The sequence below is a fragment of the Alligator mississippiensis genome, chromosome 11 (genome assembly GCF_030867095.1).
Source record: "Alligator mississippiensis isolate rAllMis1 chromosome 11, rAllMis1, whole genome shotgun sequence".
Taxonomy (NCBI): domain Eukaryota; kingdom Metazoa; phylum Chordata; order Crocodylia; family Alligatoridae; genus Alligator; species Alligator mississippiensis.
Genome location: NC_081834.1, coordinates 10,835,354 through 10,863,296, shown reverse-complemented (window position 1 = coordinate 10,863,296; position 27,943 = coordinate 10,835,354). Strand labels below are relative to the sequence as shown.

Here is a 27,943-nt window from a genome sequence, read left to right as displayed (position 1 = left end):
AAGGTTGCTTATCACTTTCTCTTCTTACTTCTGGGTGCCTCTAGGATTTGTAGTCCACAGTTGCAATCAGCAAGCAGCAGGGCAGCTCTGTGCTTGGGGAAGTGGGGTTTAACCCCCCTCCCTGGCCCCAAATACCCAGCTGGGGTTTGCGAGGGGGGTAGGCAGTCCCTGCCTACCTCCTCCTCCTGCCAGCCCTTCTGTGCTGGAACAGACAGAACAGCACAGCCTAGGGCTGGGAATCATTTTGGGAAGCTGGAGGACTGATTTAACTTGAGCCAGGAAGGAGCCTGGGGCAAACATTTCATATACTGGTTTGACCCAAATTAGTTAAGTCTGATACTGTGTTCAACCAGGTTTAACCAGCGTCAGCCATTTGGAAACTAGTTTATGTGCACTGATCTTCTGTTCTGTTATAGGTTTAAACCAGTTTCTGACTGGTTTAAGTACTTAAAGTAATTTGTGTAACTTATGTCCCTAGCCTTAGAGGTCCAGATTTTATCTTTTTTTGTCCCAAATTACAGTGGTTTTAGTCACTACCTTTACACAGAAAAGTGAACAGCTGTTCTCTTTGGCTCTCTCATCCTTTTAACTGAAAGGTGTAAACGTTGGGTTTATTATATAGTCTTCTACCTCTTTGCATTGTTTGTCAGGGTACAACAATTTCTTTCATTCTTTAAAACATTTAAAAATCACCCCCTCCCCAGACCTTCACAAATGAAAGTTTCAAATTGTGTGCGAGCTAAGTAATGGTTTAAATGAGCTGTTTTAGTAAATGATGTGAATATATGTAGAGGGAGAAAATATAGAGATAATGAATTGGCTTTTACCTATGATGAGCTCAGGCACTTCCTCGCATCTGAAAAGTTCTGCATTTGTAATGGAAGGTACAGTAGGACCCACTACATTGAATGTATTTTGAACAAAACTACTCCCAAATTCCTAGACTTACACAGGGTGTCTGAGAAATAGGGATTTCTCTACTATATGCATATGACGTTCCTCATAAACTTGTTAGGGAACTGACTGGCTCTTTTGTTACTTTTGTACACCCCTGGGAACAATAGGGTCCTAAACGATGGCCCATAGATGCTACTTGCTCTGGTGTCTCATGCATCATTCTCTGGGAGCCCCTAAGCCCTCAACAGATGGGTGGACCAGGCTTTTATAGTTGTTGTTGCAAAATAATGCATTTTGGATGCTTGGTCCTTTTTTTTTTTCCCCAACTCTATCTGACCTACATGTCTAAGTTCTTTCTTTTTTTTGTTAAATTGCTGCTATTGTCAACTTTTAACCATTAAAACCAAAGCAAGTCCTTAACATAAAGATGACCTTGATAATCTCTTGTATTTTCAACTGTTAAGCGAGTAGTAAAGAAGATATAAACTGTCCCCCCAAAAAGGATTGCAAACAATGGTCCCTGAATTTGCCACCAAATCCATTTGTGAGGGCTTGCGAACCCGTACAAGGCCTGGTTGATGCCAGGGAGGTTCCATATAGGCTCAGGAGGATGCTCGTGAAAATATGACTGCTTGATTTGGGGCAGGATGAGAGAGGAGAGAAGTTGGGAATAACAAAATGGGAAGGAGAGTGGCCATGCTTGTGAGGTAAGTAAGGCGTAATCAACTCTTCTGCACAAGCAGGAACAGAAGCTCAGGGAAACTAAGACTTACCTAAGGTCATACTCAAAATCGGAGTCAGTGATCCCATGGGCTGAGTTGGTCTGAGTTGATGTTTAGCCAGTATCCTGCCTGCATTTCTAGACGACTTGATGGTACCAGCTTACCGCAAGTCCCTGGAGGATACCTGTTGCTTTCTGGGTTTTCAGGCCACAGCCAGCATGAGAGCTAGATGATTGCAGAGAAACTAAGACAAGAGAGTGAAGAAACTAGTGCTTAGTCTAAGAACTCAACTCAGCAGGCTCCAGGGCTCAACCACAGTTGCTCATCTCTAGTACAGGAGTCAGGTAGGGTATGAAGGCACTTGAGCAGTCTGCATCAAGGCGTCTATCCTGGATTGAGGCAGGGGGAGAGCTGGGCCGGAGCCAGATGTGGATGAACTTCCATGTTGCAGGTCCTATATCCTGGCCATACTTAGCACATGGACAGTGAGACTGGAGACTCGGGCAAGCGGCTGAAAAAGGCACATAGACAGATGCAGGAAAGAAAAAGTGTGAAGAACTGCCCTTCCCACCAACCAATCTCTTCCTCTTTAATAGTCTGTTTGCAGAGGGCTGCAACCAGGGTTTGCAACTCAGGCTCAGCCCTCTTCAATTCTGGCCTGAGGGAGGTTGGGTAGATGGCATCATCCGTTAACTGAAGAAGGGCCAAATGCACTTAGAGGTTTTGACCCTTCCCCACAATTACTGGGGCTTTTTTCTGAGCAAGGTGGGTGAAGCTTATGAGTGGAGGAGAGTGGGTAAAAGTGAGTTCAGCTCTGACATGGTTTTTGACCTTGGTCAACTCACTGGATTTCCCTTTGCCTTGTTCTGCTCATTGGTAGGAGAAATAATACTTCCCTTACCTCTCAGGCATGGCTGCAGGATTTAATTAACTCTACGCAAATAACTTTGAATTGCTTAGGGAGGAGAAACACCAGAGAAAAGTTTTAAAAATACATTTTGTAATGAGAAATAAACAGCTGCTGCTTATGGGACAAATGGCCTAAGGGCAGACAGCTTCTGCTGCTGACTTAGCTGGACCAGGTGAGAACAGGACTCCTCAGGACTATTGTGGATATGAAGAGGGAGAGAGCAGAGCTGGAGAAGTGCAGGAACTTTGGGGCAGACTGTTCCCATGAAACAATAACGAAGAAACAAAGATAAAACAGAAAACCAATGGAGAACAAAAGGGATCTGAATGAAAAGGCTCACCCCATTTGATTTTTATAACGAAGCAATGATAACTGTTGAATTTTTTTTTTTCTTCACCCTGGAAGCTCTGCAATTAAATAGATATTCAAGATTAAAGCAAATCATAATGTGGTTAATAAAACTTGTCTGGTGGTTTGGTTTGTTTTGTTTTTTTTTAACGAACCAACACTTCAAATACCTCCTTCCTCCTCCAAGGAAGGAGGAGGGGGGGAATCTTTGGACCTAAAGCAGCAAGTACATCACATCAAACATGACTATGTTAAATACTAAAATGTTCAAAGTACAACTGAGATAGATAAAGGCTTTGATGGGAAGTGGATATTTCCCAGGGACATTACAAGCAATAATCCAGATGTTATGGTGTAATGCAACGAGTGTCCATGGATAGATCGGGAGCTCAAGCCAAGCAGCGCCTGCTGTAGGCCTTACCCCTCCACTCCCATGCTGTTCTGCCATATGGAAGCAATCTCTAGGCCCCTTTAATAGCCAGCTTTGGATTCCATTTTCACAGGGCTCATAGAGCTAAGTGGAGCTGTTTTATGGACAAGTTAGATAGAAGCCTTTCCAAGATAAACATCCAATTCGAAATTAGGACATACCAAGCTGCAAAATTATTTTAGGGCATATTTCATAGAAGCATTGCCATTTTTCTTAGGCAATTGCCAGACGTAGGATGCCCTTTGATCCCTTGTGGACATTACTCCCTTTTTTATAAAAAGGATTTTGAAATAGTTGCAGTGTTTAGGGAGGAATATATCTGCCGGGACTTTGAAGTATGTCCATGGGAACAGTCATGCTTTAGCTTTTTGGCCTACAAGACGAACTTAAAAAAATGTGCTGCAGCTGGATTTATGAATCAAAATCTCATTTTCTTTTTTAAAGGTAGGAATTTTCATCCCATGTGCCAGGAAAGCCAAACAGGGTGTTTAAATAGAAGTATATTAATATGCGTGTGGGATTCAAAACTTTGGGTATTTTAACCAATAAAGAGCTAGTTAAAATTTGTGAGTGTACCTCGCATGATTTAAGGATTTTGTTACCGGGTAATTTAGCTCTAAAAAGTAACAGCCAGGTCCGGAGTGCTCTTACAATATTTTTATTGACCGTGTCTTACTTGTAGTTAAAGTGAACACATCCCATTTTCATGTGACTCATGAAATCATCTCCTCCCTCTTGAACCCACCTGTAGTCGACGTGACTGAAGCACAGAAAGGCAGCGGCGAGTTAGAAGTTGTTGCACAAGAATAAAATATTGCAAGATTTTTACAGCGAAAAATGTAGCCTTGAGTCTTAATGTTTCCAGCTCTTTTCACTATCCCCCTCGCCCCCTTCACACACAAAAAAATAAAATAAAGGCTCATTTAGTCATCTCCATGTCCAATAAAATATTACCAGTTACTAAACTGTTAGCACAGCTAGGGCTATATTCTACAAGCTACTGTTGAATGAAACTGTAAAGTTAATAAATGTGTTGAAATAGCCTATAGCCACCAGATAAAAGATCCAATCATGTCATTATTTGTCAGTGGGCATCAGTCTTTATGATTCACAAGCTCAGGTTCCAGTAACATAAACACTAAAAGCTAGCAAGCAAAGAGCTATGGGAGCATAATGGGAGATGGTCAAGTGGTTTGAGCACCAGCCTGGGACTCAGTAGACCTATGTTTAATTCCCTGACTTGCCACATGCTTCTGCTATGACCTTGGGCAACTCATTTTATGTCTCTGTCTCCCATCCATAAACAGGGGACAATCGTGCTTCCCTGCCTCCAGAGGTGAAGTGAGGAGTCTTATGTTGCGCTGTGAAGCTATATAAGCATCTAAGAATATGGGTGTTGGAGCATTTATAGTCTGACAATTTGTTTTCCAGCCGAATTTCATGAGAAATGTGCGTCTGTCCGATTCCTTGCGAAAGAACCAGCTGTGGAATGGACTTGTCACGATCACGTTATTGGAAGGGAAGCACATCCCCGGAGGGAGCATGACACAGATTTTTGTCTTGTTAAGACTAGGAGATCAGAAGTATAAGAGTAAAGTAAGTATTAATGGATTCTCACAAGGGATGTAAAGTGAATAGGAAGTCCTATTTCTGTGTTTAAACAGTAGGAAAGAGTTATTCCTGATTCTCCCCAGCAGTTTCTGGGATCAGGGCTGGGTTCAAGGACCTGAGAAATTGTCTCTTTTATTAATATTTGCATTTCAATGCAGAAATAGAAAGTAGAAAATACATGTACGTGTGCATACACACAAATAATAAGAGAAATGAGAATCATGCATCACACATGTTTTTGTCCTCTGCCAACACAGAAGTCAGTTTTGTAGTGTTAAGAATACTGTAAAGGCAGAAGTTAAACATTTGAATGGGCAGCTCCTTTCTTTTTTTAATCACTCACGTTTCTAAAAAAAAAAAAAAAAAAAGAATACCTGTGTTTAATATGAAAACAAATGCTTGAAATGCTCAGGCTCGCTGCTTCAAGCTAGTGTTTTCTTCTGTTCTGCACAGGCCTGAGAGAGAGTCCATGTCTACTTGCCCCTTATGCAGTTTTATTGCAGTCCATAACTTATACCCATGTTCCATGGGATGTGCATTTCTAATGCTAAAGAGGAGGGTTTAAAAAACCTGATGATGGAGAAATAGGCACTACAAAATATCTCCATTTTAAGGCCTGTTAATTCTAGGAAAAAATAAAAAATAAAATGGGGAGAGTGAGTACACCAAAAAATGGTCCTCTCCCTCTTGTTGTTCAGAAATGTATGAATAATTATGGTGGGGGGGAAACCTTCTGGATCATATGTTGCCATTTCATTTAGGAAAGAAGTTCTAGGAAGTGATTAGTTAGTTTTATAATTAATTTTCATCATCTCCCTCCAGGAGCCATTTTTTCTATCTGCCTTCAGTGATGCCATAATAAGTACAGCAATTTAATAATAGCAACATAAGTTCATTGAAACATGCATTATGCTTGGTAGGGTTATATAACTTATATGGTACAATCACACAGCCCACAGAAGCAGAAGAGATGGAGGGAAGTGGGGGGAGGCCTCAGCAGTGATCCAAAACCTGTCTCTTGAAGGGGCTGATGCTAATGCTGAAAGAAAACTGATTATGCAGCGCGATATCTGCATCACAGCGACTTGAGGTCCTGATCCTGCATCTATATGCACATGAATAATCTCATTCAAATCAATGGGGTGTTTTACGTGGCTAAAGGTGTTTAGGTGTAAATATCTGCAGGGCCCAAGTGGTGCTTCCTTTCTCTATGAACATGTAAAGAGATGGGGGTCTGCATGCAATGGCCCTGTGGGTACTTAATGCCCAAACATCTGGCCTCAGTTTTGGTATGTGCTTTTTTTTGTGGAAACAAGTAGATTTTAAGAAAAGTAAATATTATAACTGCATGTTTTCTAGACACTGTGTAAGAGTGCAAATCCTCAGTGGAGGGAGCAGTTTGATTTTCACTACTTCTCTGACAGGAAGGATATATTAGACATTGAGATCTGGGGAGAGGACAACAGAAAGCATGAGGAGCTTTTGGGAACGTAAGTCTCTAAAGTGTGAATGACAAAGATTTTGTTTTAAAATTAAACCTGATCTAGTTTTGATTTGCACTGTCCTGTCTAGAGCAGCCCTGAACATTGCGTTGTGCTGTTAGGATAGAGCCCAGCTGACTTTTTGAGGGGTATAATGGAAATACCTATTTATGCTTTGTTCTCCCAACCAGGAAAGCGAGTTGAATAGAGCTGGAGGCTCACGCTACTAAGCAATGTCATACCGTCTAACACATTATTTTTAGACCTGTTTGCTCTTCCAGTCCGCTTTCTGGCCAGTTGATATATATTTTCCTATCGAATATCCCGAGAGTCTTTTTCTGATTTGGCAATGAATTTCACAGGATTTGCTAACATGATTTTAAAGGGTTAATGTCTGCATTCTTTTTTTAGTGAGGCAGGTGGGTAGATTATATTTTCTCTCTGTCCTTCTCTTCCTCTGCCATCAAGTCCCATTTTGCTTGTGCTACAATGGACATCTCTCGGTCCTTGTTCTGGTAATTTTGCACTACATACATTTCCTTTTTCCCCGTTTGTTTTATCTTGCTGCATTACTACTTAGCCATCCTGAAATGGGGCATTTGGACCTGTGGAATGACACGGAGACCCATGTAAAGCCAGGGGATCCTCGCAGCAGCACCGCGTCTGCATTTATTTGTGTTGGCATCTTGCACGCTGATTAAAAACCGGTAACCAGTAGGAACGTCCTCTGACTTTCTGCTCTCAAATTGTTTGAAGCTGTTCACCAAAAAAGGACAATGTCCTTCTGGCTTTAGAAATGTTTGCGGCTTCCCAGAGCAGGAAATGTTTTCTGGCTGAATGCTGTTGCTCATCATGTGGAGGAACATTTGGGGATGAATCTGTCCCTTTCTTTTTCACAACCACTTTCATTACGCCTGATATTTTCTCTTTGTACTTAAGGAACACACCAGCATTTGTGGCATGTCCCTTCTCAGTCCCTTTGATACCAAAGACATTTCTGCTCGGTCTCTTTCCCTTTTACTCTTAAAAGAAAACCAAGCCATTTTCGACAGGTAGAATTCCCTGTGCACCAAGAAATTGTCAGTGAAATGCTGTTTTGCAGAATAATGACATTATAAAAGATCTCAGCATTGGAAGCGTTGTGTGTTCTGAAGTTATTTTTTGGTTATTTTTATATTTCCAGAACAAAGGTGGGTGTGTTTGTATGTTGTCTGGTGTAGGGGAAGTCTTTCCCCAGCAACATGATGTAGAGAAAGCATATGATTAGACTTTGTTCATTTAAAAAAAAAAAAGTCGGAGGAGGGTTTGCAAGAATACATGAGCCCTGTGAGTGCTTGGAGAATGCAAGCCTTGTTGCAAAAATAATTTGTTGTGAGCAGCTCAAATGCAATTCTAATCTAAAAAAAAAAACTGCAAAAAACCCAACGAAAAAACAAACGCGTGATGAGATGCCATGTTTGTTCTCAAACAGTCCTATGCCAAGCTGCAGCTTTTCCATCTTTCATGTCATTTGTAATAAAGAAGAGTCCATAGATACAGCTGTGCTATGGATTAAACCTTTGTACACCTATTGCAAAGCTTCCCTTGTCTTTCAGTTCTGTCTTCATGCATACTCGCAACTTCCCTCAAGTACCACAGTTGCAACCAAGGGCAAAAGCTGGGTTTGCAATTGGATCCGGGTTAATTTTGTTCTTCATGTGTGTTAGCCAGAATGAAAGCTCTCTCCGCTTCTTCTGTGCTTGTAAGAGCTTAAAAAAAATGTAAGTGTGACTTATTTCTGAAGCAGGCAGTCTTGATTGGACACGGAGTAAATTTTTTACTGTATAGATGTCATGGTAAAAACTTCCATTGAGCCAGGATTTCAACTATATAGCAGCTGACTTTGATAAGAAAGTGTTGTATTTATGTGGACATAACTGGGTTTGAAGGCAAAATATTTCTCTTAAGGACAGAGAATATAGCTCCAATGGAAATGGTTTAGCATTATAGCAAGCTTTATAATGGCCCTCACTACTAAGGGCCTGGGAATATTGAGGCATTAGGTCCACTGCTGTGACTGTCAGCAAGCAAGCAGTGCTATTCCATGCCAGCCATCCTGTGTCAAGGAATAAACACTTAGGGCACTTTTACCGGTATAAGTGTTCAGAAACTGGTCTCTACCTATAACAGAAGTTCAGCACACGTAGACTGGGTTAAAAATGGCAGAGCCCAGTCTAAGATTTGCACCCCTTACTAAAGGGCAAATGTATTCTGTTCGCTGCCGATCTAAACTTCACCGCTTCCAGAAAACCGCATAACTAGATAGATTCCACCTGGGGCTTTTTTGAACGTCTCTGCCTAGTCTTATAATCTCCCTCTGTCTCTCTCTTTGCTCTGTGTAGCAAAGTGGTATTCATCTTAACAGGTGAGCAAAGTACTAATCGAATTATCACATCTTGCCTGTTTATATTCCACTTTAGATTTGCAGAGGCTTCCAGTTTTCTCCTCTCTTTGTGCGGAAGTGTGCATTTCAGCTGCCACAATACAACACAGAGGGGAAATGATCCCTCTAGTCTGCATAGAACTGTTAATAACATTTCTTGAGTGCTTCTGCATCCTTTGGGAGAAAAGGCATGCTGTAAGCAGGAGATGATTTTAGTGCGTCTGAAAAAACAAAGGTGCTAATAGTTTGCAGAATCTGTCCAGGCTGAGTTAAATTGTTTACCCAACTACTAAGAGGATGATCCTGCTCGGAGGGATATATTTTAAGGGCACTGCTGTAAAATGCTGATTGGACCTAAATTGACTTCCAGAAGTAAGTTTTGTGGAAATTGCTAAACTTAAGAAAATTATAAGCCATTAAGGTAAACCAGTGAATGTGATGTCGTTATGGTGATTGCCTTTGGGAAATACCATTAGTGCCTCTGAACTAAGTTTGATTAAAAATCAATGGCTCTCCCCCCGCCCTGAACTATGAAGAAGCCAGATATGTGTTGGGTTTATATTTTTTTTTCTTTTTCAAGCATATACCTATTTAAATGAAATCTGAATCTAACACAGAATATATTAAGACCCAAAGTTATTACTAGCTCTTAAAATAATGAAGTAAAAATGAACATGGTGAATCCAGGAGACTTTATTAAAAACGTTGTGTTATGGGTTATGTGCTTTTTTTTCCTGCCTGCCCTATAAAGAAAGGATCAAGTAAAAGAGGTCCAATGTTTGAAGCTTTATACATATAGCACATCAGTCATACTGTATTAAGGGCTTGGTCCTGGAGTATACCCTGGGGTATACCCTGCTCTGGTGCTTCTGGATGCTAGAGTCTGGCAAAAGTCATCATGGACATGGGCATGGGGACATGGCTTCAGACTTGAGGAAACATTGTGACACTAGGAGCATCTGCTGAGTACATCTGTGTGGTCTCATAAGCATATTTTAATTAGACTACAGTTTTCCTACACTGTGAGCAAACAGGTATCTAATAAATTGGGGTCTGCAAAATTCAAGGTGGCTGCCCGCCGATTTTGCAGGCAGACGTGAGATCTAACAGCCATTTCGCAGGCAGAGCATGGCGGCCCCATGCCTCTGATTGGCCAAGAGGCTCCAGTGGCCCTGCCCCTTGCCACAGATTGGTGGAGAGGAGCAGGGCCACGTGATAGGCTACCCTCACAGCCAGTCAGCAGTGAGGGGTGGGGGCGACAGCTATCTTGCCAGCAGCCCTTCAAGTGGACACCCCTCCTCCTCCTCTCCCACCCGGGTGGGCTGCAACAGCAGTAAATTTTGGGGTTTTTTTCCCCATGGATTTCAAGGGCAATACCAGATTTTGCAAAATCCACAAAATCTCCATTTTAGTATGTCCCTCCTAATAAACAACACTCACCATTGTTGAAAATACTAAAAATGTTAAATTAATAAGAATCTGAACATATGATTTACTTAAATAATCATATATCATTAAAGGGTGTCCTTCTACAGAGCAAAAAACCCCACAAATCTAAGTGCAAAGGTCCTATTTCTCTATCTATAGTACATTCAATGTAGATATGTTTAAATGATTCCATCGACCAATGACAACGTGCTTCCCTTCAGAAAATAACAGAAGAATGAATGGAAAAGCTGATAAAAATAGATTTATTTAAATCAGGGGTTTGTACCTGGTGATTTTAAATTGCAGATTTAAATCTCCTTAATTTAAAATCTAATCCTCTTGCTGTACACCACAAAATAAACCAATTTGGGAGTCATGCAGTAAGCCTGCCAGAGCTGGACCCAAACCCTGGATTTAAACTCCACCAAACTCTCAGAAAGAATTAGGCATTAAAAACTTATCTTTATAATTGGCCAAACCAACCCTCTACATCTGAACATCCCTGGCCTTTGTGGAGTTTGAAATCCCTACCCTAATATTAACTCCCAGCCTCATCTTTTAATTATATTTTCTTTCACTCATGAGATTTACTGATTATAATTTAGCCAACTGCTAACTGGCCTGCAGTATAAAATATTAATATAAGCTATGATGACGAGTAAGAGGTTAAGACCAACTGCTTTGAGTAAAAATCTTATCTCTGCCTGCCTGATATATAGAGGGAAATAATAGGCACTAAACTCAAGTGATAAAACTCTGAAAAATTAATGGAAACAAAAATGGGGCAAAGAGTTGTATGGTGCATAGGCATGTGGATTGCAAATGAGCCACTATATTCTCAAATACCTGCTAAAGATCCATTGTAGCCATAAGACCTTCATGATGGGCTTGCAAATGGGGAAAAGCATCTAGTTGTTGGAGAGAAATAGGATGCAACATTCATGTATGTGATTTGGGAGGCAGGATGCATTTAATTTTTTTTGTGTGAACGTTGCCACCTTGGCCGACGCGCACTGTATTATTCAAATGACCACCTCCAGAGCTAAACACCTAAATGTCTCCCATCCTCTGTGGGTCACATGCAGAAGCAGATGTGTAACTTGTAGTGATGGGTGGCTTACATCTATAATACACAGAGGCATACGGATAAACAGTGAGACTTGAAAGTAGAGCCCAAGTACTAAACTATGAACGTGGGATAGAGGAGGCCTGTAAGAAGAATTCACAGTATGTAATAATCTTCTCTTAGGGGCTTATCATAAAGGAAGCATTGGGTTCCTAATGGTGTAAGGAATTCGTAGTTTTACTCCTCTGCTCTCAGTTTTTGCTGACTGTGAGAGGCCAGCTGCATTTATTTGTATTACTTGATACGATCTGATTGCCCTTTCTGTCTTATGTTTTCATACTGCTACCCATCTTAGCACCCTTCCTGTAAAATCAGTAGCAAAGTCCAGCTCACAGATCTAAATCTGAGAGAGAAGAAAAGGAATGGCTTCCAGAGTGTCAGGGAAGTGATGTGAAAGCAATTAGGCTCCTAGTAACAGTAGCTGATTGCTTGCATAGAAACTACAGAATTTATACATTTAAGCTCAATATGTGATTAATTTCTCAAGATGCATTCTTTGCAGTCTGATCAATTAAATTAAATGTCTCAAATGAATCCGATTAAGGGTGCAATTGTTATTCCCCGTAGTTTTTGCCTTGCGCAAGCACAGATGTGAATTCTGTTTGCGGTTGCTAAGGAAAAGGCCATGCCAGCACCTTGAATGAACCCAGATGTTTTGGGGAAGTTACTTGCAGGGGAAATCAAAAGTGATTTGAGGAAGCAATGTTTCCATTCCTTCCCCTGCTGGTTTCTTCGCTACACATGTGTCCCCCGCAACCTTGCACTCGGCTTTCTCTTCGGTTTTTCACTGAAAATATTTTGAATGAGCAAAGCCAAAAACAAACTAGAGTCAAATAGAAGTCTTCACATTGGTGACTCAGAGTTTTGTGGGGTTTTTTTTTTAAAGCCATGTTCTCAAAGGCGGAACACAGTTTCTTCACCTGTCTTTGCCTTTTTGCTCGTTTTTCCCCCTGCACGTTTGTAGGTACTTTGCCATCACTAAAAAAAAGATTGGAACAAATCAATATGAGATGTATTTATTTATTTAGTTTCCAACAGTTTACTTAGTGTTTCATGGCTAGAGCAATCGAGTGGGACTGAGGACCCTATGCTCTGGTCCCAGCTTGGCAGGTTGCTCCCACTAGCTGTGCCTCAGCTTCTCCATCAGTAAAATGGGGTTATGATGCCACAACCCCTTGAGATGTATAAAAGGAAAGCGGCATTATAATTATTATCTAGCTCAAATATTATATTTAGCAACACACCCTCTGTAAAGCTACCAGTCTTGAATCTGATCTGAAGCAGAACCTGAACCGCAGATAGGAGAAGAGTTAGGTTGGTGGACTGTGAAAAGCGATCAGAAAATACAGTAGCAGCAATTTTGACCTCCTGGGTTATAATGTTAAGAAATTGAGAAGGGCTTTGATTTTCATCCCTTACACCCCTTTTTCTTTTCCTATAACTGTAGATATAGCAATGAGCATTAAATGCAATCTCTCCTGCTTGGAAAATGGGTTGAGTAGCAGGCTGTGCGCTATGCATTGAGCAGTGGTGTGCTTTTTTTGGTTTCGTGCTTCCTCTTCCAAAGCACTTGAGTGCAATCAATAAGAATAAACTTGCAACTAGTTGTGTGTTCAACACCGTGAACTTCAAAGAGTTCACCCAAGAAAGAGGCACTTCCATGATTCTGGCAGTTAGAGTTTTACACAAATAAACACTTCCTAAAGTAAAACAAGTGGATGGCTTATACCCTCATCACATCAGTGACTTTTACTTTTTAGGGTAGGTTTGTTGTTTTTTTTTTGGTGTTAATTTAAATGTTTTGGGGAGGTTCCCCCCCTCCCCCCTCCCCGAACATTCACAGAAAATAGGCTGTTAAGAAGCGGAAAGCATGCAATTTATAGCAGATGGGTACAAACCGCTCCAGCTCTACAACTGGAATGGGATCAATCAGGAGCAGTGCATGCACCATTTACCCAGAAGAAACTCACCTGGGAGAACCCTGTGGAATTTTTGCCTATTAAGACAGCACCTTAACAAGTTTTGTTTAAATAAAAACTTGTCGGCAAGCATTAAGCGTAGCAAGAACTCTCTCTCCATCATCCGTCCTGCATCCCTTTGAGAACTGCGGCTCCCCCTGTACCATGGAAACAAAGCTTTCCCTTCCTACCTTTTTTTTTTAAAAAAAACCACAAACTTTCTGTTCAGCCTGTTCTTAAAAGCCAAAACCCGCAGAGCTTCCTGCAAGTTCCACTCCATTTACTGGCCTTCCAAATAGAAAGCATTTAGCTGAGTTAAGTGATTAGACTGTGAACAAGTCTTGCACTTGACCACTTGCTCCTGATTCAACTGTCTAGCTAGCGAACACTCGCCGGCTTATCCTTGGTTTCTGTTTTGTCGTCTCTTCGCGATACATGCTTTCTTCTCTCTCTTTCTCAAAGTGTCACAGACTATAACAATGTGCATTATGAGCTGGAGGATACCTGCAAGCCACACTGCCCCCCTGGGAAATATAACAATATACTAAAAGCACAGCTCTAGGAAGGTTTGTAAAGGAGATCAGGGCATAAAGTATAATGTAGCATAAAATGGAGGATGCGACTTTAAGGAAGCTGGTTGTTTTTCGGCTCAACATTTAGATGTTGTGCTTGTCCCCCAAATCACAATAAAAGTAATTGGAGCTTTTAAAAGTCATTAAAAACGCTGGAGTTTTGCAGGGGGGGCGGGGAGGAGAACAAAGTTAGACTTAAATTTCTCTGCTACAGAACTTGCTACCTAATCATTCAAGCCCAGAGCTAGTGCAGGACAGCCAGAAAGTAAAACTGATAATAAATGAAAAGAAAACTAAGTAGTCTCACTCGTGTGTTTGTTTTTTGTTTCTTGTCTTTCTTTTTTCTTCTTTTTTTTGCAATTCTCCCAGCACGAACAGACAAACCCGGCAGTGAAAAATAAATTTAGATTTTTAACCTTTAACTCTGATCTGGTAGCTTGGTACCACTTTAAAAGGGGCAAAAGGACTGCCACTTCTGTATTAGGACTACACATCTGCTGCAGCAATGCAACCATCACCTCTGCACCATCCTGTGGTGATACAAGCCAGCTAAATAACATGTATTTTGATCCTGAATGAAGTGGGAATAAAGTGGAACGGTTCTGCTACACTTGACTCACTACAGAGCCATGTAGATAGCAGTGACAGTTAATATTGGTATCCTTTGATATTGATATAATTGTTACATCTATCTATGCCCTTGGATTCTAGCCTCCACTAAAATCAATTCTAATTACTTCTAGGAAAAGCAATGGGAGTTGGGTGCCTACATATGTTTGTAGATCTGGGCTATAGTTCATTTACACAATTTTTTTTTATTTTTATTTTTCTCTATGCTTTCTCTTCTTCTATTATTAATGGGGAAAAAATGGCTCTTTTTTAAAAAGCATTTCTTTTTGTCTCACATAAGTAATCCTTTTTTCATTAATCCATGTCAATGGTTTTCTAGGTGTAAAGTGGATATTACTGCTTTACCTAAGAAGCAGACCTGTCCTTTAGAAGTGCTGCTGGAGAAGCACCCGGGGTCTCTGCTAATGCTGATTGCTGTTACCCCCCGTTCAGGAGTTTCTATCTCTGATCTGTGCGTGTGCCCCTTGGAAGACCCAAATGAAAGGAAACAGATATCCCAGCGCTATGTGAGTTTTTGTTTGGTTTTTACTTTATTTAAACAGAGAAAAAGAAATAAAAAAAAGCTCAAAATTGCATCATGTCCCGGTCATAATTACATGCCTCCTATCACACAATAGTTATATTCAGTGTGATGAGTGGACTGACAAAGCAGATGGCCTCTAGCAATTTGCCTGTTTGCTTTTGGCAATTTTTAAATGAATGGTTCCTTTTGAGAATGTGAATTACCTTAAGACGTTATTGTAGGAAATATGAGAGAAAGTTGAAGTACTTAATATTCTTTTCTCTTTATGAGGATCTGTTCTGCGCTGACTTTGGGAGGCTAAAGGCTGATGTTAATGTTTCTTGGATATTATGATTTTCACCCATAGTTCTTGAGGTACTAGACAAGGATAGATGAAGGTGTTTCACCGCTATACTGTAGAGGGGGAAGCTAAAGTATGCAGAGTCTAGGAATTAAACTCAGTTTCTTGAACTCCCATTTCAGTGCCCTTCCCACTAGTTCATGCTACTTCTCTGAGCCTACCTTGTATCTAACTTTGTAATAATACTGGTTTCTTATTAGCATCACATTAGCAATAAGCATGCTTTGTGCCTCTGAATCTCCTTCCCTAAATTAAATGTTGTAAACTGAAAAAAATGCTCGCTAATAAAAAGTAAATAACTGCAACAAAATAGCCAATTCACAGGCTGTCATGATGCTCTAACTGTGATGTAGTGGAACAAAGGTGGGTGGAAGAACTGGAGGAGCAGGGGCTTCGACAGATGTCACACACACCATTGTGAAAAACCAGTGGAAAGACAAGGTGGATTCCTAAACCAGGGTAATTTCAAAGAATCCAGGGGAGAATTATCTTGGAAACGGCTTGAGGTGGGAATAAGTTATGTTGATTTAGATTTTGTTTGTCCATACCCATCTCAGAGTAGCCATTTGCTAAAGGTGAGTAGTTTATGTGCTCCATTGGTATAAGTGCAAGTCACTGTGACAACCAGCTATTCCCAGTTGGCTGAAAATCGCCCCGTTCCTGATCCCATATATATTATGCCAGGATATGTATACATCTGCCAGTGCCCTTAAGTTTTGAAGCAGTCTATCAAGATTTGTGGTGCACTGCATTTATGCTAAAAATCTCTCTCCATTACTTACTTCTAGAGTTTAAAGAACTCCTTTAAAGACATGAAGGACATTGGCTTCCTGCAGGTCAAAGTATTAAAGGCAGTCGATTTGTTGGCAGCAGATTTCTCAGGTACTAAATGTCTTTGTCCTTTTTGTTTTAGGTCTTTTTTTTTCTCATGTGAGGGGGTAGCATGTGTGAAGACTGCATTATTCATAGCAAAGTATAGTGAGCCTAGCAAGGCAAAGGGCAACACTTCCTTATTAAAGGTTTAGTAGCAATATACATTGTTGGAGACAAGGTTATGCATTATGGAAGCCCTCAGAAACCTTACTTGAGCCTTAAACAACACACATCTCATGTGTCTACTGCTGGGGGTGGGGGGTCAATGCCCTCTTCCTCTGGATCCATGCATGATATACTTAGGAATTTCTTCCCATAAAATGTTCTATTGAAAAGTTCCCAGTCAGCTCTACACTTGTCTGAATGGGCTACATCCAGCAAGAGCAAAGGGATTCATTGCTCTAACTACAAGACTTCACTCCAATGCTATTTAATCCTGTAGCATAGATTGAATCCAAGGGCATCCATAGCATCTTCTAAGGTGGCTGTACCTATGCTAAATGACCTTTCTCTGCATCAAGCCTTTCTCAGCCCTGGTTCAACAAGGTTTGGTGGCCAGTACATACATTGTGCAACCATGACCCACTCCTGATGCAACAGGTATGTTCAACCCCATTTGGTGTGGAACAGAGTTCAACCCTAATAAATGAAGGGAGAGCTGGATTTGCTTCCGACTTTCAAATCCGGCTCTAGAACGAACAGCCGCAAACGTTTGACTGAATGGAGTACGTTCTTGGCACCCTACAAGGCAAGAAGAGCAATGGCTGTTTCTGTGCTCAAACAGGAGTGTGAGCATTTGTGGGTAGATAATGAACAGAGAGAGATACCAGGGTTCTTGATTGTACAATTTAAAGACTTTTTTTCCCCCCCTAGAGAGTCTATGACACACATTTCTTGCGCACGGCACAGGAACGTAATCCTGCTCAAGTAAAAGGTTACTCTGTCTGTCATTATATTCAAAATAACCCAGGCTTTGAGCCTGATTCATGAAGCAAATGACAACTTGTTTTTCAATGGCAGGGCTGAAAATATCCTAGTATTATGCAGTAATAGACCCGCCAAATTGCAAAAGGATGCAGCTATTTTAGGTAAAAATAGCATACTTTCTGATCGTGAAATGAGAGACATAAAGATTAATTATCTGTTCTGAGCCATTCATAAATGATTAGTGCAGCAATTATGTGCTTCCATAATAGAACCCTCCCAGTGTAATGCCATATTTCCTGCATTGCCTGGGAGACTGTTCAGATTTATTGTTATTGATAAAAGTAAATTCAAGGTCCAGCTAAAACTCTGTTAAAGAGATCATCAAGGAAATAATAATAATAAAATACCAAAGATTTCCAAGGATTAATAGAGGAACAATTTGAGCATGTATCTTTTTTTTTTTTTTTAATTCTGTAGCACAATCATGATTCAGTGATGGGCATGTGTCTGCAGACCAGACCAATTATCTAATTCTGTTGTGTAGAATGCCATTTTATACCTTGTTACTTATTACTGTAATAAAGATCAGATTTCAGGGTGATTGTTGTTTGGGTCGATGCATGTTGATACCGCATATTTTAGCAAATACAAGTTAAAAACCCACAGTAATAACTAGAATCGGAAAGTTACAATGGTACGTATGATTAAGGCTTTAGCAGCCTTTTGAAAATCCACAGGTACCATTTTAGATCAATTTGGGGGTTCCCGTACCATATTTAAAACGTATAGTTAAGTATATCGAGCCAGTGCTCTAAGAACCTCTCAAAGCACAGCCATTCAGCACGATCTGCTCATGTTTGTAAAGTCCTAAGATAATAGTTGTGTTGATATGAAATGACTTTGCTTTGCTGGAGTGACCCCTGGATATCTGGGGGGTCAAAAAACCCACAGAAAAAAAAGCCAGAGGAGTGCACACACTGGCAGTGTGCCCTTGCAGCACGGAGAACACCTGTCTACGCGGTATGTGGCGCTGCAGACATGTTTGCGGCACCACGTACCACGCAGCCATGCTTGTCTGGACGCATCCCAGAAGGAGGTCTAGCTGCGGTGTGTGCTTATTAAATCATTTGTTAAGGAAGACAGGTTTTTAAATGCAGTTTATTCTTATTTTGCCCATTGATCTCCAACTCTTGCTGGAAAAAGACCAAGCTAACTATATGGAGAATGGCAGAGCAGGGTGACAATTATAGAGTAACATATTTGGATGCAAACACTTCCATAAGCTACAGCCTGCTTCATCACGTACTACATCTCCCCCCTTTGTTTTACCTGTTTTCCCTCAGGTAAAAGCGACCCTTTCTGTGTATTAGAGGTGGGAAATGACAGACTTCAGACGCATACCGTTTACAAGAATCTCAACCCGGAGTGGAACAAAGTTTTCACATTGTAAGTGAATTCCTTTTGAATGTATGCCATAAACACTAAACAGGAAACACGAGTTCAGATGTGGGGCATGTCATCTTCTGCCTAGCAAAATAAGGAAGAAGAAATATATAACACAGTGAAAGCCTGTGGCCTTTCCTTTAATATTTTTCATGAAATGCATTAATAGAAGAAGACATTAAAAGAATTATTACTGGGATATTTATAAGAAGAATCATGACTATGCTTCTTGGACCAAGATAGGAGTCTCTTAGATTATCTAGCAGGAAATGGAGATGAGATAGTCACTTCTAGGATTTCTATAATTTAAAATTAAATTTGTGACTGCCATTTTAGAACTTTGGTAAATAAGCAGAAAGTTGCGGTTTTATTGTCCCTGCTTAAAAAAAAAAAAAAAAAAAGCTGAGGTTAAATTAAACTATAACAGTGGTTTTCAACCTTTTTTCGTTTGCGGACCCCTAAAAAAAAACATGAATGGATATATGGACCCCTTTGAATTGTGAGTGTGGGTACTCATACACTTTTGATTGATCGTAGCCATCTTTCGTGGACCCCTTAGACATAGTGGGTGGACCCTCAGATCTGCAGACCACAGGTTGAAAACCACTAGGCTGTCAGATGTGTAAACCAAACTGGAAATCTATATATTTTAATTGAACAGATTTTAAGCGACTGTGATTGTAATGAAAGGTGTTAGCGTGCTCGTTCAGTATTTACAGAACTTCCCCCATATGGGAACTAGCTCTTCACATTTCTCCTCAAGTTGACCATCTCCTTTTCTTAAATGCTGAGGTGGAAATACTGCTCACTGGGGCTTCAAAATGCATTTGATTTCTCTTTCTTTGTCCACTGCTGTTAAGACTACCAGTAAGTATGGTAGCTGCATCTTTATGATGTGGATGCTCATCTACCAGGAGCCTGGGAGTTACTGACTTCTGTTGCACAAACAAATATGCAGAGGGTTTGGGATGGATTTGAAGAAGGGTATGAAAGGGTTCGTGCCGCACTGGCATAAGACCAATAAAGACTCTGCCACATGTTGCCACTTAATTCACTGATCCCGAAGAGGAACTTGTTGGACATGTAGGGTTCTTCTCTTCAATCGCCTCTGCCATTTGGGGGGATGTCTATTCTCAAGAAGCCTCATACCCATCATTATCCAGACCCATCACTTTCCTGGGATTGCCCCAACTTCTGAGTGGAAAACAACATTTTGCCAGTGTCAGAAACCTTGTAGAGATTGCGAAATGTGAACTTCCCTTCAGGTTTCCTATTGCCATTTGTCTCACCAGATCCTCTGAGCCTTCCACTCTTCCATATACTCCTCCCTTGATTGTAGAAGTTTTAAATTAAACCAAACTTTGAAAGTTAGCAGTATTATGGATTTATCTTGCCAAGTGTTCAGAGCAGAGCGTTTGTGTAAATCCCCTTCCATCGTATATGTTTGGTACCACCAGAGACCTTTTCTGTCCGACTCAGGTTCTTGTATTCATCAAGGTGGTAGCTGAGCACTTTTAACATTTTATATCGCTGCCAGCTTGTATTATTTGGAGAAGAGTGATGGGCTGCAGAGCTGTCTACAGCTCTTCTAAGGCATTTTTTTTTAAATTTGCCTTTGAAGAAAAATAGAGGGATAGCTTCATAAACCAGCAGGTACCGATAGCCATTTGCTTTGTCTGGGCTGAGAACCTCGGGGCTATATATTTTACTGGTTGTCTCCCTCTAGTGGCTGCTCCACATAAAAGATTAATGGGCACACTACAGCTGTTAGCTGTCGGGAGTTAGCACTGCAGCTCGAGTAGCAGGAGCTCGTGCGTTTAGGGCGATAGGCTCCAAGCTGAATTGGTGACAGGCACTTTTCATAAGCAGCGGGCCCCAGAGCTGGAATATTCCTGGGATTCGTTTTATTCTAGCTGGAGCAGCAGCTCTGTGGGGCTCGTATACCACGAAAGCAAAGCAAAGTTTCACCTGTCAGCTGTTTTAAGATGAATAAAAACATCCACTCCTCTCTCTCTAACCTCATTTCATTCAGGATCTTTCTTGTCCTATGGAATACCTCCAATAAATCGCCTGGGTTTGCCCAAATTGATACCATTCCCTGGATTAATTTCATATTTAGTAATGATTCTAATCTCTACTTGCACTTGGCAGATGGTTGTCACCCTAGTTAAAACATACGAGTTGGATGAAACTAGAAATATTAGCTGCTTTGGTTTGGAGGGGTTTTAGGATCTTAAAATCGGAGCACATTGCTCAAGTCAAAGGGGACAGCTGTAAACTGTGCTTTGTGCTTAGTTTTTTACCTGTTCACACACCTGACGCAACCCGATTCTTTATCTCCCCTTCTCTGTATTCTCTTTCCTTGCAGTGCCTGTCTGTGTGCCATCAGCACCAGCAGCCACACACACACGAACTATCACTGTCTAGCAATAATTGTTATTTTTCACATGTATATATGAATGCTGCAAGAGGGGAAAGCTTGGGGAATATCCTTGGTTTGATTTAATTTTTGCAATTTAATTAAATGCTAGTTTTATACTCCAAGGTAATGCAGACTTAATTAGTAAAACACTATTCTCAGATCTTTGTGGAGTAGACGCTCTGTGTATGTGCATAAAACACTTTTTTTCCCCCTCTGCTTCTCATTCCAGCCCTATTAAAGATATCCATGATGTTCTTGAAGTGACAGTGTTTGATGAAGATGGAGATAAATCCCCTGATTTTCTTGGAAAAGTTGCCATCCCTTTGCTGTCTGTAAGTTATCTGTGCTACATATATCACTTGAACATTGATGGTTTCATTGGGAACAAGTTGCATTTCTTTTCCCCCTGTAGTACGTAACAACTCAGATATAGAGATAAACAACCTTTGTGATATATATGTGCCTTAGTTGGTCAGTGTTTACAGTCCTCCTTAATGCAAGAAATGTTGCCAGTGCTTTTCTGTCCAAATTCGGTTGATTGGGAAAGGAAAATGACAGAAATGTCTGTGGTTGATCAGTGCTATATGGCATTTTGGCCTGAAAACCTAATTGTTCTTCTGTATGTTCCCACACCACCTTTCAAAGGTAACATTTTAAATACCTCTGTTGCTGCTTTTTCCTCCAAGAAAGTAATTGCACTTCACAATAGGATGGAGTAGAGAGAGTTGTTGTTGGCACAGCTGCACAAAATTACCTAAAAGGGGTATTCAGTACTCCCTACCGCCTTTAAAGATCTGCATTTTTGTTGTGGGAAGAGTGAGAGAGATCTTGGGAGAATAAAATCAGACCGGGAAAGCAAACCAGCCCATGGAGAAAGGGGTTGCTTTGGAGATCGAGGAATGCCAAAGCATTTCAGAAGTGGCCAAAGACCACCTTACTAATAAGAGGCATCTGGTAAAACATTGGTACAGAGATAAAACAAAGCAGCTGAGTAGAGGGGACAGATTTAATTGGAAGCAGGACTAGTGGCAGCAGAGGGGCTGGACTAGATAATTCACAGGATATAAGTGTGTGTGTGTGTATGTGTGTGTGGAGTCTTACAGTGAGCACTGATAATCTACGCTGCGGTAAAATTGTGAAAAAAAAGTCCATGAAAACTATGCTCATGGTATTTTTTTTTTTTAATAGGTTCAATTAGGTACATATTTGGGGCTGAATTTCAGCATCCAGACTGTCACAGATATACTCTTGAGTTAACCTTTAAAAAGCAATTAAGCACATGTGTAATGTTAAGTTCTGGCTGCCTATTTATTCAAATATTTTAGCCAATGCAATTAAGTTCAAAGAAGTACATTAATAAAATAAAAGCAAGATTTTAACAGTAATTTTAACCTAGCAATGGTAGTACATGCCACTTTTGTTCTACTTTTATTTCCTCTCTCTCTCTCTAGGGAGGGAAGGGGTGGCATGGTTTCAACTTGGGTAGCTTAACATGTTACTGTTTACATTTAAAATATTATCTGTTTCATGATATACAAGATGTTGTGGACAGCAGAGTGAGTGTTGCTGTGGGAACCTTACCTTTTTTAAATTACTGGCTTTCATGAATTTTTAATTGCATTAATGTAATTTCATTTGCATTTCATATCCACTTTATCAGAATGTGTATATATGTGTCATTGGAGATGGACCAAGAAGCATTTGGTAGTCCATGGACACACATTGTGCTCAGGGAACATAGCCGTGCTTAGAAATAGCTCAAATACAGAAGGCAGGTTGTGTTGATCACGGTGGTAATATGTGGGTATGTTTTTATGAATTATCTGCCTAAAGCTAATACTGAACATCTCACTTATTATCACTAGTGCAGCTAGTTTCTGAACAGTGGTGTAACAAAAAAGACATCACAAGTTCCATATTTCTTGTTACTTACGGATGCCTCTTTGAATACGCTTGCTTTTGCAAGAAAAAAATAGATTTGTGTTTCCTGTCAGTGTTGCAAGCTCCACTTGGGATCTGAAAGCTGCATCGAGTGAGGCCTTGCTGATCATCACTAGAATAAATATGCTGTTCTTCAAATGAAGACACAGGGGGGTGGATTCAACAATTCTGGAAACCAGGCCCCTTTTGTTGGGTCAGGCTGTACTTGTTCACATAATGTATAACACAATTAAAAAAAAATATGGAAACTGTCTATGGAAACTGGGATGCTTTGGGAAAAATTACAGAAGCAGAATAAAGATGCCAGATGTAGAAAAGGGGATATAAGAGAGGAAGAGGCAGGAAGACATGGGCAGGGGAAAGAGAAGTGATGGACAGGTTTGTGTAGGGAGATTTAGTTGTGGGACCAACCAAAGTCAGAGAAGGTAAGGTGGGCTGGAAAAAACTACATCGGTCAGGAGACAAATCATGAACTCAACACACACGCCCTGTACCCGAGCACCTGACCTCTGCCCAAAGTATGTCCCCGGATGGTAGAAAGTGGGGCGGGGGAATATGTATGTATTTTTAATCTCCGTATGCACCTCATTCTCTTAAGAGGAACGGCGTGACAAAGCTGCTCTGTGTGTCAGTTTGCTTAGTATGTGCTCCTGAAATACTTAACTCAATCCATAATACCTGCACCGTTTAAGTTGTGTTTTTAGACTGGGGTAGCAAGGCAGGGCCAAGGGTGGAGATGGCCTCTGAGAGGTCACCACTTATCTAAGGGGAGAGAGAGATGGAGTACAAATCCTACATCTATGGATAGGATATAAATTATAGGGTTTGGAGCACAAGAATGAGCCCCCCTAAAGCAGGGGAAATGCTTGGACTCTGTACAAAGTCCATTGGCAGAGTAGATTTGGATCCAGCGCAGTAGTCCTAACACACAGCACTTGATTAGGGCTGTGACACATAAGTTACTTGGCAGCCCCCCCTGCTCTGTTACTGTCGCATTATGCTCTTTCTCAAGATGCAGTTATTTTAAACCATTTGTTCTTTTTAGTGTCCTGCCTCATTGACGTCTGCAATTTTAGGACAATATTAAGTCGGCTGCATATGAAGAACCATTTGATGTTTACAGGGAGGAACAACTCTTAACATCTTTTATTCCATTTTTGATCACTTGGTTAATTTTTCCCAAAGTCCTCATATCCCTGATGTTACTGGAAGAGAGTGGCTAGAGCAGCTGCTCTCCTGCAGATCCTGCGCCTGCCAAATGGTCTGTCTGATCGGCAGCAGGCTGTGTGGGCTTACAGTGAGAAGATGTTAGATTTGGATTTTGTGTTGATTTTACAGGCATGCATCAAGTATCCCTTAGGAAGCATGTAACAAGGCAGAGGAGGGGAGTGTGTGTATGTGTGTGTGTGGTAATGTTTCCAACTCTGTTCCGTGGAGGTTCTTTTGTCCAAGGTTTGAGACCAAAAAAAAAATGTTTATGCTTTCTCTAGCCAAGTGATCTTCTTCTTTTCCTTCCAAACTTCTCTGCCTCGTATTTCAGGCCAACCTAATACAAATATGCTGTTCTTTGCATTTCATTAAAGACCATTTAGCGTCTATTAACTTTGTTCAGAAAAAAATATGCAATTTTCTGAAACACTCCTTGTTTAAATTGAACGGGTTTTTGTACTCACTTCTGTTTGCGTGCATTTTCCCTGCATTTAACCATATCCTTTGAATTTTTGGAGATCGGTACTGTAACATAGTTGTAGCTGGGAATAGATAGAGTGATGGCCAGTATAGGCTTGCTCATAGGTGACTGGGCCTAACTTTGACTGGTGTTAGATCAATCAATGAAAACCAATATGCATTTTGTAATATGGTCTACTACTTTAACAGAAAAAAAACGGTTTAATCACTTGTAGCCTGTTTACAGATGACATGCAGTTACTCGAAGATTTATTTTGAGTTGTCACAGATTTTCATCTTTAAGAAAACTGGACTGAGTAAAGAGTTAGGATGGGGGATGAAAAAAGGACTTACTCAAATATTATTTCAAATTTAATAGTAAATTTTCATTTAGGTGTGTCCAGGATATATATGCGAGTCCTCTGTACACATTCAAGTGCTCAAGCTTTTATTATTGGGATGCTTGTAGCAAATGAATTGTAAACTTGAGTGCACAAATGCTCACAGAAAGCAAAGTTGGAAATCCCATGCTCTGTTGTAACATTTGCCATATACATTTTAGTCCAAACTCATTTGTCAGATGCATCATTCAGGCAGGGATGGAGGCAGCCTTCAGAATGGGGAGGAAGTTCAAGAGAGAGTTTCTCAGATATTGTCTGATACCTGAAATTTCACATTCTGTTCTGGACAGAGTGGAGAAAACCTAGATGAATAAATATATATTTATTAATTTTCTTCCAGTGTGAGTAATAATGCACTGTAGAAACGTTACCTAATGTTTATAACACCCCACTAAACTAGGCATTATCCCCATTTTAGAGATAGGAAAACTAAGGAAGAAGAGCTGTAACTTGTTCAAGGCTACCCAGTGAGTCAGTACTGGATTAGCACTGTGGGAGCTCTGGTATCTAAGACAGCCTGGTTGCAAAGTGTTGTATGTGGCATGGCGTTCTCTCTGACGTGGTGAACACATGATTAAAGGTTAAAGAAAGCTTTGGTTCCAGTAACCAATAAGGGATTTGGGAGCATCCTTATCTATTGATGCACAAGCATCTCCTCAGTACGAGAACTGATGGTTGGTGCATCTCAGCAAGATGTGACTTTAAATACAGCCTGCGTATTTTGTAGATTCGCCTTAACAGAGCTCATTTGTGAGAGCTCGTTTTCACATTAATGCTGAATTTTTCTGCCACTCACTCTTCTTTTCCCTTCCTCCCCCCTACTTCTACACACAACCCTATTTCTGTCTCCAAGAGTCTTTTCTTTCCCCCTTCAAGGGACTCCTATTTTGTAAAAGGATTTACGTTATTAGGGAAATGGGAGTGTGTAATGTGCTTCAATGAAGTTGAAAGCAAAGAATATCAATTATCTCCATGTAGGAAGGGCCTTCAAATGAAGTACTATATCACAGAATGATGTTTCTATAGATAAGAACATTCCAGCTCAAGGCAAACTTCAGCTGCACCCTTTTTAAATGGTAGAAAATGTCTGTAAAATGTCCTCATGTAACCAATTAAGGTTTGTGTGCAATAACATGGTGGATATAGCTACTATCACTATCCCAAGGATTTCATGCTCTAAGGCCAAGGTGGCCAACTGCTGGCATAAGCAAGGGCAGCCTCCTTGGTTGGTACCCAGAAGATCATGCAGGGAACAGGTGGCACAGCAGCCGATAGGACAGGAAGCAGAAAGCAGAGGAGGAGACTGGGCAAGGACTACAGAGTAGGGAGCAGAAAGCTGAACAGCAGATTGGGCAGAGGAAGGAGATCAGAGTGGCACTTGGGGAGAACATGGGGTTAATTTGTGTCACACTGCTATAAAGGTTGGCCACTTCTGCTCTAAGGGATGGCCTTAACATGGTACACGGGGGGACCTGTTCTTCTCGAGTACTGAGCACTTCCAGTTACTGTAGGAGTTGAGAGCGCTTAGCACTTGGCTTGTAACACTCAACGTTTTACAGGACAAACCTTGGGTGACACGGTGGTTGTGATAACACTGCAGTTAGGTTGCAGTGGAGCTGGCTGAAATACAGGATTTCTAATACTGGGCTTGGTTTTTAATTTGGTATTGGTCTGACTTGGACATTGGGGTTTTGGGGTTTGTTTTTTTTAATTTTCTATGAACCAAAAATTTCATTTTGGGGCCATCAACACAAAGTGTTTGACATGATTTTTTTATTCCCCAGCCCTTGCAATTGCTCAGTGGAATGGAGATTGAAATCGGCACTCTGAACAGCTCCCTGGGATGTCAGGGCTGTGCCTGTGGTTGGACCTAGGCCTTTCAGGCTCCCAGCTCCACAGGAGAGAGCCCGGGCATGGCTGATAGCCTCAGAGCCATGGATCCTGCAATCCTGCAGTCCTTGCTCTTTGGCCAGAAACCTTGGGTCTGTGGACCTCAGGCAGCCAGCCAGGATCCATTAGAGTCGTGCCTTATGTGTCACCAAAGCTCATCCAGCCTCAGATATTTGGGGTTCAATGTGCTGGCATGTTCCAGTGAAAAAAGAGTCCTCTTCCTTCCCCTTTGGAAAAATTTCTGATCACCTCTCATCTGCAACAAACAGCCACACCTAGATGAAGCAGGTGGCTTGGGTATCTACCTTGCCATCCTCTTTTCCTAGGAAAAAAGAGACTTTGTAATGGGTCCAGATATCTGTCCTATTTGGCACTCGTTATGCTATGACATTATGCATCCGGGGCGAGTTCAAGCAAGAATATCAAAGGTTTCAAATGTGTTTGGAGGGGTTTCCCAGGGGATAGCCATTGTCTTTTATACACACGTTGGAGGGTGATATTACAGGGGTTTCATCTGGCTTTGTTCTGTCAGGTCATCCAGATAACCCTGAATCTGCATCAAAGCTGGATTCATAGAGACGTTTTCTTAAAATCAATGCAAAAAGTCTCACTACATCATATTTCTTCAAGACAAGAGCAATGAAAAAACACTGTTTTCCGTGCAAGGGTCTTGTCTGCTGAGAGTCTTGCATCATATCCATCTTCAATCTTAGCTTTTACTATTTCATTAAAATTCTGAAGTGTTCAGTGAGGTTGTTACTTAATAAGTTTAGCATTGGCTAGTGACAGCAGTACCATGTTTAGTCGCATTTGTTTGATCAGGGATGCTTGTAGAAATAGTTTAGCAAATATATTCATTAACTCAAAAGAAACTCAACTTATACTTGTAGAGTGACATGGAGAACTTTGGAAACCCTCATTGCATTTGGATGGGTTCCCCCCCCCCCCCCCCCCCCCCCCCCCCCATACACAGAGATTGG

At 40.9% G+C, this 27,943-nt stretch overlaps 1 protein-coding gene across 2 annotated transcripts in view; it reads left to right on the top strand.

Annotated features, from left to right (window-relative positions):
- Window positions 1–27,943, top strand: part of MCTP2 (multiple C2 and transmembrane domain containing 2) — a 179,250-nt gene that overhangs the window by 81,027 nt on the left and 70,280 nt on the right. For both annotated transcript variants that reach the window (XM_014606094.3, XM_006268225.4), the window contains 6 exons: window positions 4,739–4,903; window positions 6,278–6,408; window positions 14,855–15,041; window positions 16,187–16,280; window positions 18,542–18,644; window positions 21,293–21,395. In XM_014606094.3, coding sequence (XP_014461580.1) covers window positions 4,739–4,903; window positions 6,278–6,408; window positions 14,855–15,041; window positions 16,187–16,280; window positions 18,542–18,644; window positions 21,293–21,395 — 783 coding nt within the window. The remainder of the gene's footprint in view (window positions 1–4,738; window positions 4,904–6,277; window positions 6,409–14,854; window positions 15,042–16,186; window positions 16,281–18,541; window positions 18,645–21,292; window positions 21,396–27,943) is intronic.